General features: G+C 37.2%; 1 protein-coding gene across 7 annotated transcripts in view; it reads left to right on the top strand.

The window, feature by feature from the left end:
- WDSUB1 (WD repeat, sterile alpha motif and U-box domain containing 1) overlaps positions 1–26,391 on the top strand; it is a 26,603-nt gene extending 212 nt beyond the window's left edge. The window contains exons 1-12 of one of the 7 annotated variants that reach the window (XM_026087568.1): positions 408–441; positions 2,673–2,749; positions 3,519–3,940; positions 7,045–7,229; positions 7,962–8,054; positions 8,932–9,025; positions 11,797–11,830; positions 13,682–13,722; positions 13,816–13,922; positions 14,792–14,971; positions 21,118–21,258; positions 25,977–26,391. In XM_026087568.1, coding sequence (XP_025943353.1) covers positions 2,684–2,749; positions 3,519–3,940; positions 7,045–7,229; positions 7,962–8,054; positions 8,932–9,025; positions 11,797–11,830; positions 13,682–13,722; positions 13,816–13,922; positions 14,792–14,971; positions 21,118–21,258; positions 25,977–26,149 — 1,536 coding nt within the window. In that variant the 5' untranslated portion in view covers positions 408–441; positions 2,673–2,683 and the 3' untranslated portion in view covers positions 26,150–26,391. Of the gene's footprint in view, positions 1–407; positions 442–2,008; positions 2,750–3,518; positions 3,941–7,044; positions 7,273–7,961; positions 8,055–8,931; positions 9,026–11,796; positions 11,831–13,681; positions 13,723–13,815; positions 13,923–14,791; positions 14,972–21,117; positions 21,259–25,976 lie in introns of those variants that run through there. The other 6 variants (XM_026087570.1, XM_026087567.1, XM_026087573.1 and 3 more) reach the window with 6 other exon arrangements.
- Positions 26,392–27,419: the final 1,028 nt, after the last annotated feature.

The raw sequence follows: 27,419 nt of genomic DNA, 5'->3' as shown, positions 1-27,419 counted from the left end.
GCGTATCCTGCCGGCCGCGCGCGTCCTGGGGCGGCTGAGCGCGGCCTCGCGGTGCCCCGTGGAGGGGGGGGAGGAGCCGGCGGCGGTCGGGGCCGTCCCTGGGGGGGGGGCCGGGAGCCGGKGTGGCGGTGGCCGCCCCGCCGCGCGCGTCCCCTCAGCGCCCGTCCGTTGCTCAAGGGCGGCGGCGGCGGGAGCGGCCCCCTGTCGGCGGAGCGGGCCGCGTCCGGGGTTTGGCGGGAGCCGCCCGCGGCCCGGCCGAGGGTCCCTGGCGCGGGGGCGGTGAGCTGCGGGCTGCGCGCAGGGAGGGGGCGGCGGTGACGCCTGGAAGCGCCGCGTCTTTCCTCTGATGAGCTGCTGGCAGCTACGGGCTGGGGGAGAACTGTAGTTGCTGGAGGAGGTGGTGCTGCGGCGCCGAACGTCTCGCTGGTGACAACGCACCAGGTTCTTGTTCTCCCTCGGCTGCTGTGAAGTCTTGATCCCCGAAACCGCTCTTCCCTACCTCTGCTTTCCTGCAGAGAGCCCCTGGCTGCTCCCCCCACCCCGGGTCTCCTAATGTCAAGATTACGGTGTCCTCCTTTAATCTCATCTTTCCAGACGTTAAGCTTTGTCCCACTCCTCAGTTTCTCGTAGTTAAAAGAAGAATGGTTTTTTTCCTCTCTACAGTTGAGATGTCAAAATGTGTTGGATTAGTCCCATTCCTAACAGAAGGGAGGGGCACAAGTTGCAGAATGGGGATGCGGTCAGTGGGCTTACAATTTTGGCATTATATTGCCTTAATTTCCCCAACAGAGAGAGAGAGAGAGAGAGAGACAGCTTTTAGTTACTAGCATAACCTATGTGTTGTTAGTAGATGTTTGGTGGCTCCTGCCCTTTAAATCAGGCAGAAGGGTTTCCTGAGCTCTGCCACCCCCTGTTTGCATGTGTGTGTGTACGCGCACATGCGCGCAAGTGCATGGAGGGGTGTGTGGGGACAGCAAAACTCAATGCCAGGCGAAGGCGGTTCTAGGAATAGTTAAAATTTTTATAAAGTGTTTATATCTTCGCTTTACATGGCAGTCTGTGACACAGTATTGCTCTTGACCTTTTGCTATTGCTAATGTCGCTGTGGAAGTGCGAGAGCTGTCAGAAGTCTGGTTTTGAATAAGGGGTCCGGGCCTAGAAAGGAAAATTTACCTCAGAGTTGTTATCAGCTGTTACTGCTCATGTATGCTAGACCTGCAAATGTGAGTTTATTGTTTAAGCTGGTCTTATTCTAAATAGTATGTGCAGTTTCCTACTCAATTATACCGACTGGGATAAACAGGCACTCTAAGTTCTGTACTTCTAAAAGAAATGTATCAACTACTAAATCTTTTGCAAGGTATAATTCATTGGAAAATATTTCAGCAAGCTCAACATCAGAATAATTTCCAAGAAACTTCCTGATACTACTTTCTGATTAGATTTTATTTTATTTTGTCACTGATGACTTAAAACCAGATTTTTTGGAGGTGTAAGTACAAAGGTTAAGATTGCTGAATACATGTGGTTTTAACTGCTGAAAGCCTTTATAGAAAAATTGAAGATTATTTTCTTGTATACATGCCCCTTGGTATACCTGTTGGTGTAGCTGAAGTATTACTCTTGAGTCTGTGCTGTGCTAGTATCTTCTGCTGGAGCAAAGGGCAGTTGAGGACATCATAACACTGAATTAAGACTGAAGGTGTCTTTCACTGTTTACTTTTGTAGGACTCTCCTAATTACATTTTACCGCAAAACATTCTGAATGGGCTCCCCTTCATTATGTGCTCACTTATTCTGTTTTTGTTATCTCCACTTGCTTCTTTTTAGGTAACACCGTAAGTTCTTTGGTATAAGACTTATCTTTTTTCCTCTATAATACTCAGCAGAATGGAGCATCGTCCTGATTGTATCCTCCATGCACTGTAGTATACAAATTTTAAAGAATGCAGAAGATTAAAATTGTAGTGCTGCGTTGCAGTACAAGGAAAGCTCTGTGCTCAAAGCTAAATGAAGCTTTTCCTAACTGTCAAATGATGTTGCCTGGCATAATGATTTTAGTCTTTGTAGTGAGAAAACAGAAGGCAGCAAGGTGAAGGACTAGAATGACTGTCCGCCCAAGTTCTAGCGAAGCAGCTGTGGCTCTGACCCCATTGCCTCGACCTGTCCTCCGGCTTCCAGCAAGGCTCTTGTATCCCCGCCCAGAGCCCACGCTCTCCGAGTACTCCAAAGCCTGTCTTTTTACATCAGTTTCTATGTAAGCAGAAGCACAGGATTGCTGAGAGAGGATATGAATTTTTTTGAAATTTGGGAGACTGCAGGGATGAGGAGATAAATTGCCTTTTCTTTCCTCTGACTTGGCCCCATAGTTAGTCACCTAACCAGAGAGTCTAGATTTCTCCAGGAAGAAAAAGTGCAACATGGTCTGTGGTGGTGCAGCCAATTGCTTGATTTCACAAGAGGAAGAGAGATGATAGAAAGGGAGATAATGATAGAAAGGGAGATGCCTTGACGTTTGCTCAGCGAATCGGCTGCTTTCACATGCACAGACCATGCCTCAGCTTAGCTCTCATGCTTTAGCTCCTGCTTGCTTTCTGTAGCCATTAGTTCAAAATTATTTTTAATCCCTGGAAGCAAACGCCTAATGGAATTTTCTGTGACTTGTATTTCAGCCCTAGAATACATGCTCTCAGTTGGAGATTTAGCAGTCTGTTTCATATATGCGACTTTATTGGAGTCAAGTTCACAGGTATGGTGAGACAAGCTTCTGCTGATTCCGGTGTTTCACGACAAAGTTTGTTAATGTAGATGGCTTGGAAACAGATACATGGTATTTCCAGTTAAAGAGAGGATGGTTTGAAGGCAATTAGAGATGCTTGGAACTGTTTCACCCTAGGTCAGTAGAGAAAACTTACTAGGCTATTTTTTTTGTTCAGGTAGTATAAGAAAATTTAGGTAATAAAGGAAAAATTTTGGCATATTCTTGGTATTAATGCTTTAATGTCCTAATTAACACTTTGACTTGGGATGCCGATCCCATACAGAAGGAGGTAAGTCTTTTGGATGTACCACATGCTTTACAAGTTGTTAGCTTGGTGACTGTCTTTTACAGTGTCCATTTACTTCATTGTGCCTAGTGTGGATGCAGATGATAACAAATCTGAGCAGCAAATACAGCAAGTATCTCAGCATAAATGAAATAGGTAGACTAAACTATTTTGCCACTTTCTGAAAACTAAGTAGGTGCTGTGTAAGCGTTGCATGTTGTGTTGCAAAAATTGCAAGTTGAAATCAATACAAGTTTAGATATGTTAATTCTAACCAAGTCATAAACCCCTCATCTCGTTGCCATGGACAGTCTCTGATTTAAGTTGAAAGTAAAACAACACTTAGATGGAAAATCTGCCTCTACAAATGAGTTTGTTGTTTTTTTCTGGAGAAGGTATCTTGTTGAGGTAGTATGTGTCATTTATGAAATAGAAGAGATAAGTGTAAATGTTGTAACTCTTCTTTTCCAGATATTTTTGTTGAAAGTAGATAAAATGGCGACATTAATTCACACTTTAGCAGATCATACCGATGATATAAACTGCTGTGCCTTTTCTTCATCTTGCTTGGCTACTTGTTCCTTGGACAAAACAGTTCGCCTTTATTCTTTGAACAACTTCACTGAGCTTCCCTACTCGCCTTTAAAAGGTCACACGTACGCTGTCCACTGCTGCTGCTTCTCTCCATCAGGACACGCTTTAGCTTCGTGTTCGACAGATGGCACGACCATGGTTTGGGACACCCGTGATGGGCGGAGGCTGGCAGTGCTGGAGCAGCCCGGTGGCAGTCCTGTTAGAGTCTGCCGATTTTCTCCCGAATCCACGTATCTAGTGTCAGGTGCAGCAGATGGGAGCGTAGTTCTTTGGAATGCGCAGTCATTGAAATTGTACAGGTGAGTGCCGTATGTTTTTTGACAGCCTTGTTTACACTGACAAATATAGTTTTTTGTAAGTGCTAGTCTTTTAAGTAGTATGTTGTACTGTGTACAAGACTTGCATGCTTATACCACTAATTTAGGTCACACAGTAAAGGGATTTGGATTTAGAGGACTAAAAGATTATAAACAGGAGAAGGAGAAGTGCATGATTTCAAAAAAGACTGAGTCTTTTTTTTTAAGTCAGACAATGCAAACTCAAGAAGCTTTGATTTTTATGCTATCAGTCATCCAAATCCCGATTTATTTTTTTTTTTTTGAGTTCATGGGAGCATTTTCCTTGATTTAACATGAAATCAGGATGCATTGTGTGTTACATGCACCTGGTTTCTAAACAGTGGGTCGAGAGACTGTGACATGTGATACGCAGTTGGTCAGTGAAGCCTGTTAGTGCTGTGTAGTTTATATTGCATTATACATAGTCTTTTTTAATTAAGAATTTAATGACAAGAATATTTGGAGTCCAGGAGGTTGACGGTAGTCCAGCGATCCAAAAAGCTTGGAAAGCATTGGCATGAACCATATTGTTTCAGGATAAGACTTAAATGGCAACAGAAAGAATGGAGTATTGGAGCTGAGTTAGTTAGCGTGATAATCAGCATTTCACCTGGGTTTCCAAAACATAGCACCTGTTTGAAATAAAGCAGATTGCTTTTAATGATATTGTGCAGTTAAAGGCATGAACCTTAGAGTGATTCTCAAAGTCCTTTTCTGTGTCTCTAAATATAAGCAAAGCCTTCAGGCTAGATACTGTATTCTGTACTTAGGCAAGCCATTATTAAAGTTTTATACCAGCAATTACACAATATCTCTCTAAAATTAGGAAATAAGAAATTAAAAATTTTTGAGAGAATTTATGAAATATTCCATTCTTCTGGTCTTCAGGATGAATGAGCAGCCATTTTTGAAAGCCGGACTTGTTTGTTTTCTGTTAATTCCCTGCCAAGCATGTTATTGCTTTTGTGGCCTCTCTACCTTCTACAGCAGTGATTTAGATATGAACTGAACATTTTTTCAAAATGGTTTATTGTAGTTATCCGAAATCTTAAATCTGGAAACTTGTCCATAAACAGAATTCTAATGGATTTTTGCCACTTCTTGTTGTCTGTAATGCATACAGAGACACTGAAAGGGTTCTTTTGTTTGGGGGGAATAAGAAATTATTGATTACCTTCTGCTTCTTAGTTTTATCTTTTAGAAAAATCACGAATGTCATTCATTTCGTTCAGGTGACTGCTGAAGTCTAAGGGTTTATCTGTTTTGAGAAATTACTGGTGAAGGCTAATTACAATTTAAATTCAGAATACTAGTTACTGGAGGGGGGAAAAAACAGTAATGTTAAAAAGTAATTTCCTTATAAATATTTGCTTTTAATATACGTAATGAGGCCTATATCCTCAATTTCCTCCTAGCTGAATGGTTGATACATATAAGGACTATGTAGAAAGTATTCTGTTGTTTTTTAAGCTGAAGTTATTCCATCTTGGTGTTTACATCGTAAAGAAACAAGAAAGAGCTTAGGCCTTCCTTTCCCTTCCCTCTCACTTCACTTTTACTCATTCTTGAAGTCCTGATGTGCTGTAAGCTTAACTTTAATTGTATGTATTTTGATGTGTGTATATATATGTGTGTGTGTGTATATATATGTGTGTGTGTGTATATATATATATTTATTTATTTATAACAATGCTCTTTAAACCATCTTTATGGTGTGCAGTTAATTATACTAAAGACAACCTGAAAGCAAGTTAATTTATGTATATTTGATAAAGCATTCGCCATTTCTCATTCAGTAGTTGGGATATTGATATCTGACCTGAAAGTCTTAAGAGGATACTCCAGAAGTGTGTAATGCTATTTATTTTACTGTTAAATCTTCAGAGAAGAAGCTACATTTTTTTTCTGCATGAAAGGAGAGTTTTAAAAGCTGCACTGAGGAAAAAGAATTGTGTATGTAAAAATGGGAAGCAGTGTAGTGTATTTGCTAGTATCTTTAATGATCGAATTAAGAGAATCAATGCCTCTATGAAGGTCCTATATCTGGTTAGAAAAAATCTCAGGAAAGTTTATTGACTTGTCTTCTGTGGCATTAAGTACCTGATGTTTGACACCTCTGGCAGTAATTAAAATTACCATCAGCAAAAGAAAATGAGCAGCTGTTCTACAGAATACAACAACGAAGTAAATATGTTTTTCTTTCTCTCTGGAAATGAGGTTTATTGCTGTAGAAATGTCGTTTATGTCTGNCCCCCGACCCCTACTTAAAGATTCAGCTCTGCATGCTGGACCTTATGTTAGGAGTGGGATACTTCCAACTGACATTAGGTTATGTACCAGATAGTAGCAGGATGCTAGACTGACCCCAAGACACCTACATATCTGCTAGGAATTTTCTTGTTAATTTTGCTAATAGCTAAAACTTAAGCACAAAAATCTGAATCTGAGGTCAGTTTTACAAAGTCCTTTGACTGGCTTTTTTAAAATACAGAAGTCAGTTTTTTCAAATTACTTTTTCTTAAATACCAGTGGTCTAAAATTAACCCTGCATTATAAACCACAAAGTATTATTCTACTCAGCTACAGCATATCGTATGGGTTATTAGGGTGTTTTCTTTTGGCTTTAAACAGAACATAGAGAAATCATGGGAGACGCTTTTTTTCACTGTTTGTACATGTAAATTTGTGTTATGATAGCTGTGTATTCAATGATGACCTTTAAAATTATCTCACCATAGAACTTAAAACAGATGATTGAGCACTTTTCGTGATACGTGCATGCAGAATGGCTTTAGTTTGAAACTTATTTTATCACTCAGTTACATGATTGTCTATGGGTAACATCTCACATTTTTCCACCTGTGGTGAAAGAGCAAGTCCTGTTTCCCGTAGTGCTGCGTTTTGCAGTTCTTTGCATTGTTGATATCAGTTTCTCTCCCCTCTGTTTTCAAGTCCCAAAGTTAACTTCTGCAGTTTGGTTTATTGTGTCAGATTGCGGTATAGAGACCAACTCTTCAGAACATCACTTCTTCTAAATTTGGATCTCTTATGCTCTTGCTTTTCAGATCCGGGAATGCTAAAGATGGTTCTTTGGTGGCCTGTGCATTTTCTCCTAATGGAAATTTCTTTGTCACTGGATCATCATGTGGTGATTTAACCATTTGGGATGATAAAATGAGATGCCTCTATAATGAAAAAACACACGATCTTGGCGTTACCTGCTGTGATATTTCTTCACAGCCAGTTTCTGGTTAGTTACCTGGCTCTTCTGGAGAGGAGCATGGAAGAGGAGGGTTGGTTTTTTTTTTTGGTAGTTTGTTTTTATTCATATTCTTTTTATCATCAATGCTCAAGATTAACAAATGACAATGGGCTGATGATGTTTCAGAATATTCTGAACACTTTTAATTAAAAGCTGTGCTGAGTTTGATGACAAGAAATGTACTAGGTCAACAAACAAGGTGATTAGCCTGCTTATGATAGCTTTTAGTAGCTAATTATCCTATCTGCCTTTTGGAAAATATTTGGGCAGCATCTGTAAGTGAAGCCTATCTCCTGGGATGGAGAAGGGTGCTAGCAGATGCAGTGCCTGAGTACCGTTCACACTTTGCTCTTTCATGGTTTGCTCCCCAAAGAGCAGGACTGGATTAAAGCAATTCGGAGAACTTTAAACACAATAGGCCGAATGCTTCAGCTGTGGTATGCGAATAGGTTGACTGTTTCTCCTGCACCTGACTTGCTCTGTTGGAGGAGTTTTGGGGATCAGTGAGCCCAGAATATCACGTGTCCCACTAAGATGTGATACTGTTCAGAGCTGTTTTCACAGACCTCAGTGTATCAGTTGTATTTGATTTGTGTCATCACACTCTTCTCCACAGTTGTGATAGGCAGGAATTCCGGTGTAGGAATGCTGACTTAGTTTGCGGTTATGTTGTTCTTTCCAGTGCTTCTGAGTGACTTTAATATTTTTGAATTTTATTAGATGGTGAACGTGGGTCCAGATACTTCCAGATGGCTTCTTGTGGTCAAGATAATCAGATCAAACTCTGGCTTATTTTGTTTGCAGATTCCGTAGGTGTGTAATAGTAATTTTTTTTCTTATCCAAATGTCTTAACTTTTAAAGTGACAACTTACATCTAAGATCATTTTTATGCCACTATCATGGATTCATAGCTAAACTAATCACAAGCTGAAAGTTTTCTTTTCAGTGCTTTGCTGGAGAGCAGCTAGGGCGTGCTGCACTTTGTGAGATTGGGCCCTGTAACTTTTATTTAGTGATCTTTTTATATAATTGTAAAAGTGAAGATTTCTAAAAGAAATATGACCAACAAAAAACAAACACAAACCAAACGCCCAAACTTAATATTATGATAAACTTTTTTTTTTTTTCAGTTAGCATTTTTCTCTTTTGGAAACAAGCAACATTTTTACTGTAGCCTTTAGGCAGATTGATAGGTTGAAACCTCTTTACCCCTATGCAGGGCAGAAGTTTCCTTTCATCTTTCTATACATCTCAGCCCTTGAACAAGAGCTGCTCACCTTTAAGAATGAAAATAGTTCATTATTATGCTGATTAGTCCCTGAAGTGTTGACTCCTGCTAGAACTGCGATGTTGATGTGTAACTGCTGTGTAGGGACTAGGCAGGTGACCAAAAACATCTTCAGTAGGAATTTTTTGTCATCTCTTTTACATAAAAGCCTGTAGAGGTGAATATTGTATACACAGATACACATTTATTTATCTAAAACACTCTTAGACCAATATTAGGATTGCAAAGTAAAGAAGTCAGAGAGGTAAAAGTTAAGTTGTCTCTGCAATCCTATATCTTCTTTTTCATAGGCAACAAGTCACAGAGCCAGATCTTTGAGACACCTTTATACTTTTTAAAGGAGGTCTTCTTATACCTTAAAAAATATTTCCATATGTAATAATAATTTTTTGTGTTTTTAGGTATTGAATTAAAATATAAATGCACGTTGAGTGGACATTCTGCCCCAGTTCTGGCTTGTGCATTTTCTTATGATGGACAGATGTTAGTTTCAGGGTAAGCGGTATCTTTTACTTGTTTAAATTTCGTTTAACTCTCTTATTTGTTATGTTCAGCAGTTTTTCATGTCATGTCCAGGAGTTTCCCATGGCCTGTTAGTTAGCCAAACCTCAGGTCAGGGCCTTAACAATGACAAGAGACTAAGAAAATTGGGTTTGTTCGGCCAAAAGAAGAGAGGGCTCAAAGGAGGGGGCAAGGAATCTAGTTGCTGTTGGCAGGCACCTATTAGGAGGATGTAGAGAAGATGGAGCCAGACACTTCTCAGAGGTGTCCAGGGATAGGACAAGAACATGGGAACAAGTTGGAACATGGGAAATTCTGTCTAGATGTAAAGAAAAAAAGTTGTTTTACCATGAGGTTGGTCGGACATTGGAACAGGTTGCCCAGAGAGGTTATGAGAGTCCCTTAGAGATACTTGGGGATGAATGTAAAATAAAGAACGTTTTAAAAGTAGTTCCTTTGTAGTAGTTATGTGTATGTGTATATCTATCTATCCATGTATTCTGCACATACACATACAGATTTCAAGAATGATGCATGTCATATATATTTTTGCTTCATCTTCAGAGTATGATATTGAACTACCCAAATACATTCACAACATTTTTAAAAACCCTTTAAAAATTTCTGTATGGATATGCAGCAACCACCCATATCTGTTACATATGTGGAAACCTTTAAAAAACAGGGCCAGATCTAAGTCTCAATGTTCAGTGCTTGCATTCCATGCAAGTATTTTTAGATTTGAATAGCGTCAGGTGTATTCTCTGAGGCATTGCGAAAATTAGTTTATAAGGATATATGCGTTCTTAAAATCAGTAAGTATATGTTTTTCTTAAACTATTATATTACTAAAAAGTTGGTTCTTCTTACTGCTTATTACAAGATTGATTTATATACCCGTGAGGACTACTTTTATCAACAAAGGACAAAAATCTTCATTTATAATGAATACTTTGATAGTGAGATTTGTGTGCTATACTGTCAGTTAACTATCCAGTACAAACAGATTTTGATTTTAATTCTGTTGTGAAAAATGCTGATTATTTTGAAATCCTAAACTAATTCATAATGCATAGAACTGTTTTTTGTGTTTCATATAGATACTCGTTCACTGAAACTTTCACATAATCCAGGAGTTAGAAAGAAATTCTAGATAGATGTTTGCAACTTGAAAAAACAAGGGGACACTTCTTTTTTTTTAAGTATTATATAACTAATACTTGAATTCTGCTTCCATCTCATAAAAGAAATACAAGTACCATGGAGTGTCCTAAGTGGTAGTGATATATATGAGAGCCCTGCATTTAAAGAAGAATTCAGCATTGCAAAAAAAAATTAAATACGTTTCAGCAAACACGATCACATGATTTTACTTTGAAAACAGACTGCTTAATAACAAATCAGTGCTATACATTAAGGTTGTTTGCTGACTTTTGTCTATTTCAGTAAGACATAAAAACAGTCTGTGTTTGTTTTTTTTAGGTAAAAGTACAGGTTAATTAGCTCTGTATGTGGATCATATAAAATATGTGTACTTGTAGTAAAACTTCCACTTGTAATAATGATATTATCATGGGTTTAAATGAAATTACCAATTAGAATACATACCCTGCGCTCTGAAATGATGATGTTGGTGTAGCCTAGCTTTGTTCTAAATATAGTAATGATTTCTTAAGGAAAAATCAGTGATGTACAAAGAGGGGAGTGAAGTTGGGGTTAAAAAAACCAAAGCTATTAAAAGAAGAAATATGAATTAAGGTAGATATAATCATTTATGTTTTTATGAATATCAGTGACTATGCTTTTATTTTGCATTGTATGAGAAATGTACTTAGTCACTTCTAAACTGTCAAAGTAGCATTTTAAGATAACAAGTCAAATGTTTCTTCTCTACATTTTGTCTTTTTTTACTAATTTTTACTAAAATTTGAATTTCTAGGATGAAATGGAAAAACTAATCTATTGCAGAGAAAAAGAACAGTATATAATAGGTTAGCTAGCAAATAAACTTACAACTATACAAACCCCAGAAGTCAGTATCTTGCTTTGACATTTTGCTTTATATTCTTTTTAAGAGAATCTTTTTCAATTTTTGAAGATTATTATGAATGGTTGTGATCTAGAGTTACTTTACTTTCCATTAGAGATGTGGATTAGAGTTTTAGATTACATTGTCATAAGTGAAATTATCTGTCCCATACAGTCTTTCAGGAAACACTGTTATCATAGTAAAAAACTATGCAATTTGTGTATCATTAAATATTTTACGTATTGCATTGCACTACTTACTCTAGCTCACTTTGTAAATGAAAAGTTTTCAAAAATAAATAGAAATGCTGAAAGTAAATAATGGATAGCCAGAGTCTGTACATAGTGGAGCTGTACATATAACTATTACATATTACAGGTACTTCTTTCAAAGACCTAAATTAGGCATGGTACGGACAGTGGGAAGCAGTGGGGTTGGGTCCAGTTGGCATAAGCACTGTACAGATCCTCTACATCAGAAATTCTCTTGGAAGTGCGAGGTTTTTGGAGATAACTACTGTATTAGCTTTTACTTATGCTGTATGCCCATCTAATCAGTGTCCAATGTCTAAGTTGGGTATGGGTGGAGGGGATTTAGTTATCTACCTTTTTCATAAACTGATGCTAAAAGCTCTGTTTGTTCTTATTTTGCTTATGGAAGAGTTTGTTTTTAGTTAAAAATTATTTTGTTTCCTTATTCCTTTCTGTGCATCTGTGTGTATTTTTTTTTTTTTAAGGTCTGTGGACAAATGTGTCATAATATATGAAACTGTAAGTATATTATAATGCAAGAATATTCATTGCATTGTTGTCTTTGAATATCACCACTGCTTCTGCAATGTTTCATCAAGATAAAGAAATATTAAAGAATAGGTTCTAGGTACTATATAAACCCAAAATATTTACTGTGCATGTTGGGGGGGCAGTTGAGACATGGGCATTTGGGGAAAATGTCTCTTGAGAATTGATCAGTCTCTCTCTTTCTATATTTTCTTTTCTTTGAGGGTTTGTTATTTGATTTCTCTACAGTCTTCCTGTAATAGTATTATTCAATGAATCCTGTATTTATACATTATCTTCTTATTGAAGTAGGATTTTTGTTAATCTTAAATTTCATCGTAACATTCAAAGCAAGAAAAACTGCAGCTTTTGATGCAAGAAAGTCAGGAATGGTGATTATAAAAATTATTTGGTAAATTATACATACAGTACGTAAAATAGAAGCATAATGAAGAATTCAGTTCATCCAGTAGAAAAATTTTGTATTAAGTGTAATGTCCGTTCTTTAAAACTTACTGTTCAGGCATTTTGTGTAATACTGTTACTATATCCTTTGTGGTTCACCTGTACATAGTATTTACCTTAGTACTTTGTAAATATTATTTGTAAAAATATTAATTTTGCTGAAAATTAAGGGTGATCAAATCTTTAAGCTTTGCCAGCTTGATCTACACATACTATTGCATTGATTTATTTTTTTAATTAGTATTGCAATTTTCCACCAAAATAATTAAATTTATACCTTCCTGATTTTGGTCCAATTTTATTAGTAGTTTGATGCTTAGGCTGGTATGTAGTTAGTCCTCTAGATTTATGGAACCCCCAAAGACTGAACGATTCTTAAATACTAATATTTGATCATTCTTTTAGCTTCAGTTTTTTTTCTAAACCGTACAGGAATAACATTCCTTGTATGGTCTTGTGCTGCTACAAGTGAGGACGGGTGGGGACCATAAACTTGTGTGGGAGGGAGAGAAGTTTCAGCCTGAAGTAGGACACTTTCGTGATGGACAGTTCAGAAAAACTGGAGTGCTGACTGATCAGTTAGTGTAGCAATAAAACTTTGGAATAACTTTGCTCTTCATTTTTTAATTCTGTCTGGACCTGTCAAAGAAATAATATCTTTCATAAGAAAGAAATCTCGCAGATCATAGGTTAAAACTGTGCAGAAATGATGGAGTTTGTTTTTGTACCTAGTAGCATCTAGTGGCCGAATAGGTGAACCACAGGGTGTAATCTTTGATCTACTCTTGCCCTGTTCCTTAAGGACTGTAGCCTGAAGTCTAACTGAATTTCAATTACTGCTCCCTCTATGTCATTTTTAATCCTAGATTTGTAGAAGAAATGTGTCTATCTGCATAAGCAATCAGCCAACACAGAACTTTGGAAAAATATAATAAATTCAGTTGATATTTCTAAAATTATTATGGTGAAAGTTCCATGCTGGCTTATTCTTGAAGGATAGCCAAGTTCGAGTGAATTTAATAGAGAACTTCAAGCAGGAAGTTTGAGTTGTGTTTTTGATTGTTGCTAACCACCTTTGGTAGTGTAACTTCTCTGAAGGTGACTTCTGTCATCTTCCAAAAAGAAGTACGATTCCTTATCTTTGTAAGGAAGTGTACAAATGAATGAACTTTTAATATATATTTATAAATATCTATATATAATTTCGTGTATATATACGCAATATTAATTAGTATATAGAGAGAATATATATAGTGTATATATACACTATATACATATATAGTATATAGAGAGTGTATATATTGTGTGTATATATATTTTGTGTGTGTGTGTGTGTGAATTTTTTTGGATTTAAAAATACAAGTACTTCTTTCACAGAATACTGGCAATATCCTTCATACTTTGTCTCAACACACCAGGTATGAATTTAGTACGATTCTTCTGTTCTGCTATTAATAAAATAAACTAAATGCTTTTCATGTTAAATTTCACACATTTGTTTTTATTTCTAGATATGTTACAACTTGTGCTTTTGCACCCTATATTCTCTTACTTGCCACAGGTTCAATGGATAAAACTGTGAATATATGGCAATTTGACCATAAACAAGCCTGTTCAGGTTAGTATATAAAGTACTTGTAACCTCTTCTTTATACTTTAGGCACAGTATTATTAAGTATCTTCTGAAGATGCAAAAAAAAATTTTTTCTTACATGCATTTAATCTGTAAACTCATGATTATGTGGCACAATATTTGTCTTATCTCTGAATTGATCTTGTTTATGATGTCCTAGATAGGTATTTTCTTTTTATTTTTTTAAAGAAAAGATATATTAGAAATATTTTAATTTTAGTGATATGCTATATCTTCCTTTCTGATATTCTCCTTTTCTTACTCCTGGACAGCATTTAAGAGATGAGTGTTATTCCCAGAACACTGAAGACTTTATGCACAAGTACCATTGGCAATGGATTAAACAAAAAATACGCTAGTTGCAAGCATAATTGTCAACAAGAAATGCCGTTTGCTGTTTAGGTGAAATAGGGTAGTTAATGTTACACTCCACATCAGCACATAAAGTATATGGAACAAAGGTACATAGATCTTTGTTCAAAGTGCAAGAGTAAGTCTGGAGTTCAGCCTGCTTTTCTAAAGAGATATGAGACTCGGTTTCAGTGTTTGCTGACGCTTTTCAGTCTTTTAGTTTAATTCAGATACAATAGCAGGGTCACCTAGGAGACATCACCTAGACATCTAGGAGATTAAATTCTTCTGAACTTTGAAATTAGATAGGTAAAGGACAAACCGAAATTATTGTCCACACTGGATGAGGGTCTGATAAGGACCTCTCTTATTAGACCTTGGGGAGTGTTTAGTGGTGAGAGAACTTGGAAAACAGGGCTTGTTACTGACATTGTTCTTAGAAATGTTTTTGTTTCATTGTTGCTTGGGTTTTTTTACTGTCTTTTATCATCTTTTTTTCAAAGGAAATATCATAGAAAATGAGTCTAAGATAGCTGTTGAGAATTGGTCAGAGGAAGACGTTTTGGCCTGGCTTCATGCGCAGGGCTTAACAGACCTTGTTGGGATTTTCAAAATGAATAACATTGATGGAAAAGAACTCCTGAATCTTACGAAAGAAAGTCTGACAAATGAACTAAAAATTGGTAAGAATATAGAAATCCAAACAATTTTAACTTTTAGAGTACCTATGAAATCTTGGGATGAAAGCAAGTTAGGAGATCCATATATGGATATTTTTCTCCCTAAATGATTTTTAATTATCGTGCCTGATCAAAAAACTGATGATGTCATATTATCCAAAATACGCTTTTTGGAGTTTTTCTTATACCTAGAGACATGAAATAGATTTCTACCAATAATCCTTGCTAAGTGGTCTCATATGGCTTGGGGTTTTTTTCTTTCTATTTTTCTTTTTAGATCTCATACCTTAGGTTACTATATAGTTTTTCCTGTCAGTCTGTAGAAGTGGTATGTTTATAATATTATGTGCTCAACTACCTTGAATTTAGCAGTGGTGTGATTTATTTGACTAGATACTTCAAAGGAATTATTCCCTATCTGCCATGGCTCAGACAACTGAGTTAACAAAATAGGAAAATACTATCTGCCTAAACTTGTATGTTTTCAATGCTATTCAGCTTTCAGTTTAACTACATTTTAGGAATCTATCATGTCCCGATGCTTGAATGATCATGTTCTTTCTCTCCTTGATAGCCTGTTTTCTTTGATCTAAAAATACATTTACCAGTTTCATATGATCTTGCAAAAGAACTGAGTGTTTTGGGGGGTTTTTTTGGTTTGGTTTTTGTTTTGTTTTGTTTTTTTACAGTTTTTGTAAAGAGAGGGTTTTTTAGACCATTTTACTTGATGACTGATAGTATAGGTGCTTTTTCTTGTATTACTTTCTTTTAGCTTCTTATTTCTTGTCCTGTTAGTCTTTACTTCAACTCTAATTTACATTTAATAAAAAAGGTTTCCTCATATCCCCAAAGGCATTTAATCTAAGAGAAAGCAATCAGCAGGTTGTTTACATAACATTTTCATTAGCTGCTTTGATTGTTTTTGACAGCCTTTTGAAAGAATGCTTCGTTACCATGCAAATGGAACTAGCCTCTGTTTCCAAGCTAATTGTCTTATAATAACAGCATATTGAATTCCGTAAGATTTTGGACAAGATAGTGACCATCCCCAAGACGGTGACCATTATAAACATTCTGGTTGAAAAGCATTTTGTACTGTAGTACTACAGCTTGTAAAGGCAGGCGTTCCAAATACTTCCCCTCTTCTGTAGCGCATTAAGAAGGCTTCTTTTCCTGTGGCTCTGTCCTAATTTATGTTAGGTATGTAAAGAAAACAGATTGTCTTAAAGACAGTTCAGCCTTTAATCACTTACTGCAGGGTGGCTGTATAACATTACTTAAACAAGGATGAATTTGCCTAAAGAGTTATAAAATCTTTGACCAGGCTGACATTGTCGTCTTCCTCCACAATGTGCTGTAGAAGATGTGGCGCTTTTTTTTTTGTCTTCCTCTTTTGGTTCTGAGGTTTCGCTTCAAGTACATGCATATGGTTTTAAAAAGCCCCTTCCTGTTTCACATCTTTATCAAGAAACCGTGGATCTGAGAATGAGTTTGGAAACAACCTTCTGGAGCAGAATTTGAAGCACTTACGATACACCATACCCTACCTGTATACTGAAGTAGGAGTGAGCTTTGGAGGAATTGCTCAGTATAGATTGAACAGAAAATTGTACATGATTTGCTCATTTCAACAGAATCCTGTTTTAAGTGTTCTTTTAAATCTAGTTTTCAAAAGATGATATGTCATGGGTAATTCCTTGATCTCTGAGTAGAGATTTAATCAGGAAATAGTTTTTGAGGTGCAAACTGGGTGGTATAATCTTTAGTCTGTCTGCATGAGAGTAAATTAGGAAAAATTGTCTGTGTAATGAAGACTGTGGAAGGTGCCCTAAGAATCCCATTATAATTACAGAATTATTTGGTTCTTTTGAAAGACATTTTACCTTTCTTTCCCTTGGTTATAGCCTTAACTTTTCTTGATCTCAGACTGATCTACTGCAGTATTGCCGTACAAACTCTCCCTAAAAAATAAGCATGATTTTTTATTCTATTTATTTCAGTTGTTATGTTGTCTGCCACGTCATCCTTACTAAAGAAGTGTTAGTTAATTTTTTTTTCCATCCATTTTTCTTCCTCTGTGGCATCTGTTCTCTTGGCTGATTAAAATGACGGCATATCAGTGTGACAGTTTGATCCATTAGCACACGTTGTTTGAGGCATCTGATTAATCGCACACTAAAGCTGGAAGCACTGGTGTGTTTTAGGCATGTTGGCAGATTATAGTAGTTTTGCATGACAGTCTGCAGAGTGAGTGCAGCGGTTGGTTGGAAGGCTGTTGTAGTTACCCCCTCATTCTAGTAGTGAAGATGGAAAATGGTCTAGAGTGGGAACTAGTATTTACCAGTGCTATATTGGAAAATAAATTGTGACCCATTGCACCCACAGCTTTTTGACATAAATTGCTTTTTTAAAAGGAGGCATGTTTTACGCTGTTGCAAGTTGAGGATTGCTGATACCTGGGCTTCATTTCTGGTCTTCATTTCAGGTTAAAATTGTAGTGTGGCAGTTTATAGATTTACAGAATAACTTTTCTCATTGTTGCGTTCCTTTTTTCCTCTTGTAATTATGTCTCTTTTCCAGATTCACAGCTATTATATGTTCTTTGTAAATAGGTAACAGTACTGAAATGAGCTTTGAGATGTTTAGACAAACTTGTGGTCCTTCATGGAGGAATGTATATTAATCAGTATTTGTGATGCATTGTGTGATCACTAAAAAGACTTTATACCACAGTGTGTACGTTCTAGAAAAAGAGCTTGCAGTCTCCACAAAACTCCTTAACACAAACAAACAAATGAATGCGACTTTCATTAACTCAGACAAAATAGCTGCACTCACTCTCCACAGATCGTTTTTATGCAAAAGAAATTGATTATATTTGACAGTACTGAAATGAATAAAGTGAATCTTTACCAAACCTAAAGATTTTTACTGCTGACAATAATGGGCCAGGAGTCATTTTCCTCTTCCCCTACTCCATACCCCATGGAATTTTTTAGGGATTTTGTTTTGTGCTAAGAACAGGTTCTGCTATCTTCACTTGCAGTAGTACATTACCACGTCTAATTTGAGAACATTTGCAATAACATAGTCATGCAACATCAAATTTAAAAATATCAGTTGTGGGCACTAATTGTGTGTCAGGCTGGAGCTGTACTTCAGTATAAAAGGCAATGATGACTAGGCTAACATACATTTTGATCATACATTTTTTGAAAACAAATTTTCCTGAAATGTCCTCCTCTTTTGGTCAGAAGTTGTATATATTTTGTCAACATGATTTTCTTCTTGGTTATTGCTGCTTTTTTTTTTTTTATCAAATATGTATTATTTTTGTTTACATGGAATGAGTTTATGGTGGTGCTTTTACTGCTTTCTGCTTGGATCCTCTTATTTGTTATTGAGACTGTATGAATGTAGGCCATTAAACATAGTACTTTAAATAGTGTAGTCACAGTACTGATGTTGTATGCTATTTTGCAGATTTTCATGCCACTATTGTATTTGGTTTTGTTTCTAGTGAATGAAAAGGAGTATAAGCTGATTCTCCACAATGTGTGAGAATAAATACAGCTTTCTCCAACACCACCTTTAGGGTTTGAAATCGAGCACCAAACTGTATCATAAACTATCTTCTTGGCAAAGGTATTCATCATAAAATACATCTCACAAAGCTTGATGAGAATTTATAAAAGTTTTAGTTTCTGGTTTTAGACTTCTCATACTTTAATCTGAATAGATATATGGGTCTAAAGCCTCACCATGAATCCAAATTTAAGCACATAGAGCTGAGCAGCTCCTCAAGACTTACTTGACTCTCGAGCTGACAAAGCAGAATTAAGTGAACATTTTCTGCGTTCAGTTTAGCAGTAGCTGTGTTGCCCAGTGGTGAAGGGGGACGCCTTCGCGGGCGGTGCTAAAGGAGCTCTGACTGAGGTCTTGAACCGGAGGTAGAGGTCCGTGTGTATCATCAGAGTTTCATTATGCCTTAACAGGTTTTTTAAGGTGTATCAGAGTCTGGCGGAGGGGATTGTCTGCAGTGAGTTGGGGTGGTTTTTTTGTTTGTTTGTCTGTTCGCTAGTTTTGTTTGGGTTTTTTTTTGAATGAACAGTTGGGAGTTAATGATGGGTAAATGGAATATTATAATTTGATTGGTATTGTGTGAATGTGAGTGCACCTCGTTGTAAACGTGGCGTGCTTTTCTGAGGAGAGGAATGTCAGTGCATTGTTTTATTGTGAAATAAGTTACTTCCATTTTAATGATGTAGGATGTTTACACAAGCATTACCCGAGCAATGAAGTGCAACAAGTTTAAGATCTTATCTTCATGAAAAAGGAGCATACAACAATGAAGTGTAATTTGCAGGCAGAGTGTGCAAACACACCTTATAGTTGTTTTGGTGTGTTGCTTGAAGATGGCCAAGTTATGGTTGATGTTTCTTCACTCTGCTCATTTACAGACTCGAGTGCCTCTGAACGAAGCAGTCTGAAAGAGTTTAAGGCAGCACAGGGCAACCTTAATTGTGTTTTTATTTATATTTTTACATTAGGTTGACATTAGACAAGCTGCAGAGTAATCTTCTTGAAAACCCAAGGATTTTTTTTTTCCCCCAGTGGTTCCTTTGTAAGCTGTAAGACAGCAGTGCTATACAGCAGGGGTAGTGTATTGTACTGGAGCGCTGTAAATTACCTTATATGGCAAAACCTAATGTGAAGGCTAAGGGAAATCCTGTAAATTAAATCTTTGCAGGAATAGTAGGGCCTTTCATTTGGCATGACTGGAAGAGTACAGCAGTCTGTTGTGAACTCAGGAAAAAGGAAGTCCATCCCTGTAGTTTTGGTTGTATTCAGTTTCTTACTGTGTAATTTTTTTTTTTTAATCTGTGCAAGCATATTTCAAGGTCACTGTACCAACAGTGTTGTTTTGTAACCTTTCAGGCAGTTAGAGGAATGACTGCATTTGTGGCTCATAATTCATGCTTTGCAGTATGATGGCTCCTTCTGTTTTGGCTATTGCCATTATATGACTTGTATCAAATTTAAAACACTGTTGATGATACCTTTTTTTTTTTTTAAGGTTATGGTGATATTTTAAAAGATTTTTTTTTAAAGATGAATATTAAAAAGTCATTCTAAGATTTGCTGATACAAGCATTTTTCAGGCTTCCTCTGGCAAGGTGGTTGTTTGTTGTGTTTTTGTTTGTTTTGGAGGCCAAACACTCGCTCTGATATGGCCAAGTGGTGGAAGGGCCGAGCTAAGCACTGATGGGCTGCGGCGCTTGCCGTGTGGCAGAAGTTGGCTTGACCAGGAGGACGGGAGGAGGGCAGGGGCTGGAGAGTGGGGGAGGCCTGGGGGAGCCTGCTGGACCACTGAGCAGCTACGCAGAGGGCTGGAAGTGAAGAAGGTTACCACACGCATCTCATCCTGTTGTATGTTGTGCTGCACAACAGCACAGTCCTTGTGTTAGGTGTGCTCAGCCTTAACGGAATGGCCTTTTGGGGAGATGAAGCGGCATCTGAAATGCCTCCCTGCTGCTCCGATTTGTGACAAATTCAGCCCTTTGTGACCTTCTTAGGCCGTAATGGGGTAGTTGATAAGTGCTTAAGCCGAACTGCAGGCAAGACCCGGTCCAGAGGTGATCGGTCCTCGCTTGGATGCTTTGGTAGCAGGTGGCATTTTCTGTCTGGAGGTTATGGTGGCACTTGTGCACTATTATACCTTCCAGTTGCTCTTTATATAGTCTCGTTCAAAGCAGAAAACATGCCAGATCTTCCACTCTATCCTGCTTTCATATAAAGTTAGTTTTGCACATACAGCAGTGCATGTGATTCTGTTATGCATCAACTAAAATACTGTTCTGGTAGGCAGCCTTAGCTTCGCAGCGGTGTTGCACTTGCATAGCATACTACTCTCTACTACTATTTTTCACTACTCCACAAAGTTACTGTAAGCCAGCAGGAGCATGCTGCAGTTAAGGTGTTTGTGGTGGTGGCCATATGGGTGTCAGTGGGCTTTTCTGTATTAGATGGGGATGGAGAGATGGCTTTGCATTGCCTGCAGCACAGTCAGGAAGTGCCGGTTAATGCAAGAACAACCTCTTTGCCTGGCATTTCAGTGTTTTTCACTTAATGCACCAATAACTTTTCAGAGTCTCTAGGTCTGCGCAGTAAAGTCCTCCGTAAAATTGAAGAACTAAGGATGAAAATGGAATCTGTTTCTGTTGCTATCCCTGATGAATTCTTGTGCCCTATAACAAGGGAGCTTATGAAGGATCCTGTTATTGCAGCAGGTATGTCTTTGAACAACTTTTAATAACACAAATGGTTTAAGGGTAAAGATGGATATGGGAAACTAATAATGGACTTTTATCGTATGAGTTCTAAGAAGATAAATAGTTCTAAACAGATGTTGCACCAAAATAAAAATGTGGTTTGTTTCTCTTGTTGTCAGTGTTTAACTTGCCAAATCATTATCTCTGATAATGAGAAATACTGTATCATGTAAGTAAGTCTCTTAATGTCTTCTCTGCTGATAAAGCTTTTTTTTTTTTAATGTCCGTCTTTTTGTGCCTTGGCACATCATAGATAATTACAAGCCTAATTACAGAATTGTCTTGACAAATGTACACAGGATATGTATGTGCACATAGGAAAAAAAAAAACAGGCCCATTACTAACTTACAGCATGTATATGGCACTTACAAGTTTGTACTGAATGAGATATTAATTTAAGTTCAACAAGACTGGACTGAAAGATGCAAGGATGTTATGTAGTTAAAACATTTTATTGAAGAACTAATGTTGTATAGTTCTAATCTGTGGGGCACATGACCATCAAAAGACCAGTGTGGGGGTTTTTTGGTGGTTTGTTTTTTTTTTTTTTTTTTTTTGATGCTCAACAGAGAGTGAATAACTTTCATAAAGTTTCAAGATTTCAGGCCAGACTTTGGAGAGTTAAAACATTCAAAATACAAAAATGTTTGCAGGTACTAACTTCTAGAGTGATAAGCCCTGCACTTGAACGGGCTTGAGCCTCTAACCGATAGCGGTAGGAGGAAACAATCATACTTCTCCTTTTTCCTATCCTTTTGAAAAACGATATAGTTTTAGAACAAGGTTGTTTTAATAAAAAGCTGAAAAATACTGCCAGTCACTATTCATGTGTATATTACTAATCATCAGATAGCTAGACAGACATTCTAAAGGGAAATGACTTTTTAGAATACCAGGTTCAGTGTACGTGTTTATAGTATTTACTAGCTAATAACTCTTGACTGTGTTGCGTTCAGTATTAGTGTTTCACAGTGCTGTCTTGAAACAGGACAAGGTACAACTTTTTTCCATGGGATTCCTGTGCCTTTCAGAATGCAGGTTAGGCATGCGCTGGGGATTCCTCATGTTGCTCCACTTTTAGAAAAGGTTAAAGATGAATAATAATGGAAGTGCTAGAGATATTGTAGCGAGAGAAAAGATGGTTTGTCGCAAAATAAGTAAAGGAATGCATAGTCTTGTGGTTGGAAACTTCATACTAGTTGAAAACCAGTATTCATTAGATACCTCACTACCCAGCACTGTAGAACTGAAGCTCCTCTAGTATGAACACAGCTGACTTTTTTTTTTAGCAACATGGGCACTTTTGCAGGTCTGAATTGGAGGAATTTAGACATTTCTGGGCTTGAAAAGTAACTGAACTGAGATGGATATTTTGTTTAGTTTAGTAAACTGAGAATTTAGTAAAACTTTTGTATTTTATCTTTTTTTCCCAAAATGTTCTGCTCCATCAGGAATTAAAAAAAAAAAAAAATCCAAAAATGCATACTGGTTTCCCCAAGTGAGCATCCTAAATAAGATAAGAAAGCATTGGTCTTTATTGAAATGAATATTTGAGTCTTTTTTTTTTTTCCTCCCATGGTAAGTAAGTGGATCACAGTCAATAAAAAGGATGGAAAGACACACTGTAGTCCTGCGTTAGGATAGGGGTGGTGGAGAAGGATGTAGGTTCATAATCCCTCAGTCAGAGGAGATCCTGCATGATTTTGTGCTAAAACTAAGTGAAAAACAAGGGTGCTACTTATTCCTCCATTTATGTTCTTTAAGTAAGAGCACATTTAGGTGCTGAGAGGGAGACTCAAGTCCTGCCTGCTTCTGTGCATCTTCAATTAGCTGGGTCAGGCTGTGACACCCCCCCCCCCAATTCTTAGTGCTCTATAAGTAAGTCGTATATGGAGTCAAGGCATCCAGCGCAGGGCTGTAAGGGTTTGCCAGCCAGCTAAGTAAGTGGTTAAGCTTAATGGTCACTGCTGGGAACTACATAGTAACAGTCTTTTGTGGGTGAGTTTAGACATTAAGTGTTAACGCTCTTTTAGTTCACATGCTATATCAGTTAAACTGAAAATTAATTTTTTTTTGAACAGTTGCAGAATTAATTTTGTTTCCATGCAGGTCACAAACATGAAATTAGATTGTGCTGTGTCTATTGAAGTTTCATTGTGCATTCTTTTTTTTTTTTTTTCCCCTATAAAGGGGACCTCAAGTGAAAATTATTTGTACTAAAAAAAATTATTCAAGAGAAATTAAACTTTAGTTCCAGCTAAGTTTGGGGGGGGGGGAGGGTTGTTTAAATTGTGTTAATTTAATAGCATTATTAACCAAATAAGTTCAGTACTTTTAATAGCAAGGGACTATTTGTGCACTCTGGTAAAGTATAGTTTTGATTATTTTATTTTTTTCTTTTCTGTGTGGCCTTTGGTCAGTAGCTCATTTCTAACTGATTATATTACCAAATCAATTGCACATGTGATACCATAAAGGTTCAGTGCCTTTTATCCTTCCTCTTCTTTGGGCTCGCATTGTCCATAGCTAGCAAATAATACAAACATTTCGATACATTTCTGAAAGTCTTAATGCCAGGTTTAAAGGGTGGGTGTGGGAGTATTTCTTGCAAATGCTTGTTGAGGCTTAGCAGGTTGTAGTAGCTGGCCTTTAAACTATTTTGTGTTTACGTCTGTAGAACATGTGTTTGACCTGAACAGGGCTAAGCAGCTGCATTTACAGGAAACAATGTCTACATGACTTTTTCTTTAATAAATACACCCCTTCTCACCCAAGTGCTCCCCCTTGTTATAAATGCAGATTGTCAGTCGCAATTTACTGGCTAGTCACAGCACCGTTTCAGTGCTTCTTATTTATAGCTGCAAGGCTATGAGCACAGGGGACTTTGGCTGGCAGCGCTGATGATTCCTTTGACAGCCTTGTGATGAACTTTGCAAAACAGTTTTAAAGCATGTATTGAAGTGCAATTAGTGATGGACTAGATCTGTTCAGAATCCCTTTTTTCTTCACTTATCAACTGCTGAAGGGGAGATACTTGATGCCCATTCTGCTCCAGAATCACTTTCTTTTAAACTGATTTGCTATCTAATATTTAAAGCTGACTGCCTGTATTAAAAAAAAAAAAAAAAAAACGAAAAAACTAGAGAAATAGTAGAATAAAACTACATTTAATCTGGTTTAAGTCAAGATTTATTTCAGAGTTAGTCTCTTTTATACTCAGTTTGTTAGGCTGTATGAAAAACATAAACACTAGTACTGGTTTGCTAATGAGCAAATTTTTGATGGCTTAAAGATGTTACATCAACAGTATTTAATTTAAAAATACTTCATTTAATATAAAAACACCTCATTATTCAGAAAAGTTCTGAAATACAGCTACTTATTACTTATGTATGTACTTGATACTGACTAAATAACAGGTTTTGCGATGTACAGTGGCCATAAAATCATAGGATGAAAACTATGGGTTCCATTTTAACTCCAGTTAGGGCAGGATTTCCTTCATTTTATTTATTACATGAGTGCTGTCTGGTATTTCAATAAAAAGCAATTAAAAGCAACACGCAGCCTTGTACAAAAAGCAGTCTGCTGAAAGGGGGACATACCTGCACCAGCTTTTAGTCTGAGACCAGCAGCAGAGTCTCTCCAGGAGCGCCGGAGCAGGCTGCTCGCGTCCCCGCAGCCCACGACGGTGCTCAGCAGCCAGCGTGGCCACCGCTGCCCCGAGCTGCCTCGGGCAGGGTGAAGCTGGTGCTTGTACGTTTGCATGTGTGCAAGCGCGTGTGTGGTTCCCATTTGTGACCTGGGGACCTAAACAGCATGTAATTCCTTAACCACAGCTGCAGCCACAGGAAGACTCCATGTAGGAATGTTGGGCTTCATGTAGTTTGGTCCCGTTTGCCACTTTTGCAGCAGTGTAACTTAGTTATAAATTCATATGCTAATGTGGCTTAAACCCATGACCCCCGCAGAGACCCTCCTTCGGGAAAAGGCTGCTTCAGGCAGCGGCTGTTGCTGGCACCATTCTGTTGATAACAGCTGTGGGAGGAAAAGTTACTCCACCTGACATCACTGCATTAGCAAAATATAAGCATACAGAGAAAACTTTCCCAAAAGATACCTAACTTAACTCTTTGTGTCTGCCACGTCCCCACCTCCCCCCAGTATACTTACTGCAAGAAATTGTGCGTTGCAGCCCCAAATGCTTCATTAACTACACCACGAAACAGCTACAGCCATATCTGGCTCTTTGGCCTAATGCTTTAGACATTGTTGTTACCTTGAGGTTACCTTGTATAAGAATTTTTTTATATAGCAATAAGCTTTGTTAGAGTCATCAGTGAAACTTTGCAGCTGTAACTGATTAATAAATTTACAATGATTTCTAAAATAGCTTGTACTAGCTAGTTTGTGGACTACAGTAGTTTCAGAAGTTTTGATCTTAATACTGGTGTATAAAGTTTTACTGGAATACCTTTAAGCATGTAATTTGAAAAATTTTTTGAAACAAAAATACTTAGATGATGCATGATCTTCTACCAGTTTTTGTAGCCTGCTGTGGAAAAGGCCATGAGGAAAAGACAGGCTCTTGTTAGGCCACAGGAGAAAAATAAGTATAGTGCAACAGTGCCCAAGCATCTGTAACCTAAGCTTTTGATAATGTTTTTCTTTGTAGATGGCTATTCCTATGAAAAGGATGCAATGGAAAACTGGATCAACAATAAAAGACGATCTAGTCCCATGACAAACCTCCCCCTCCCCTCTCTTCTGCTCACGCCCAACAGGACTCTGAAGATGGCCATCAGTCGCTGGCTAGAGACTCAGCAGGAACATAGTGAAACCACTTAGCTTTGAAGCTGTTTATTACAATTAATTGAAATGAAGCTGTATGTAGCTAAAGGAAATAACTGTATTAGAAACAACTGGAAAAAAACCCCTAAGTTTCTGTTCTAACCTGTGACTGTCATTTAACTGTTTATGTTAAAAAGAACATTACTGTTGGCACCTCCAAAAAACTACTGAAAAACTTTTTATAAAGATATTGGTATCTTTACTGCACAATATTTCTGTTTCAACAATCAAGTGTTCAAATTCACTATTAGTTTTTAAAATAAATTTTTCTTAAAATTTTTACTGTATTTGAGTTTTAAGTCTTGATTTTGCAAAGATAATCTTTCAGAAGTTAAGAAATATCAAAGCATGTAATCCTTATTCCCATTTAAAAAACAAAATTTGTCCTCTTTTTTTCCATATTACTAAAAATGCAGTTGGAAAAGGTCAGAGAGAATTTCTCCTGTAACTGTCAGAGTGCACCTCATCCCACAACTATATTAATAATCTTTATTTTGTATGGAAAAAATACAGTAGCTGTGCAAAAACAGAACTACAGGACAAGAATAATAAGACTTGTACAAAATATCAAAGAAACAGTAAACAATAAATAAGCTAAAGCGTAATAATGCAAACCCAACAAGAAACTTGGAAGAATGGCTATAAGGCTGTTTACAATGTATACACAACACTGTATACAAACAAGAACTGAAAAGTGACTGAACATGTCAAGTTGATCACCCCAACCTCATTACACTCATAGGAATGTCACTGCATCTGTTTATTTTCAGAACAGTCTTGCGAATATAAAACCTTTTTTCCTCTAAAAAAGCTTCACAACTTCATCCTATAAAACAACTGCACATACACTTTTCCTCAAACTTTCATCCTCACTCCATCAATTCCTTAGATTTCCTATAGAAACAATTTTAGTAGCATTTCATTCCTGTACCTTTTTCCATGAAAAAAAACAAAAAACAAAAAACATTTTCCTTTAAGGTAGCACCCAAAGGTGAGTAGATAAACTATATAAAGTGCGGTTACTGTTAACATGCCATAATATTGTGTTATTCAGTGCAATAACCAATATGGTCAAAGCCTTTCAATGCACATGCAAATGTCACTGTTTATTTTACTTGATTTCTTCTAGTTACTAAAAAGTTATATTTACATGTCAAAACATGGCTGCTTATAGTTTACTCATACACAAATTATTTATGGTTCCTAAATGTACATCATGCAACCCAAATTAGATCCCATTAGAAAAGTGATAAAATACTATCTTTGA

This window comes from Apteryx rowi, unplaced genomic scaffold (genome assembly GCF_003343035.1).
Source record: "Apteryx rowi isolate R43461 unplaced genomic scaffold, aptRow1 scaffold_720, whole genome shotgun sequence".
Taxonomy (NCBI): Eukaryota; Metazoa; Chordata; class Aves; order Apterygiformes; family Apterygidae; genus Apteryx; species Apteryx rowi.
This window is presented reverse-complemented; position numbering and strand designations above follow the sequence as displayed.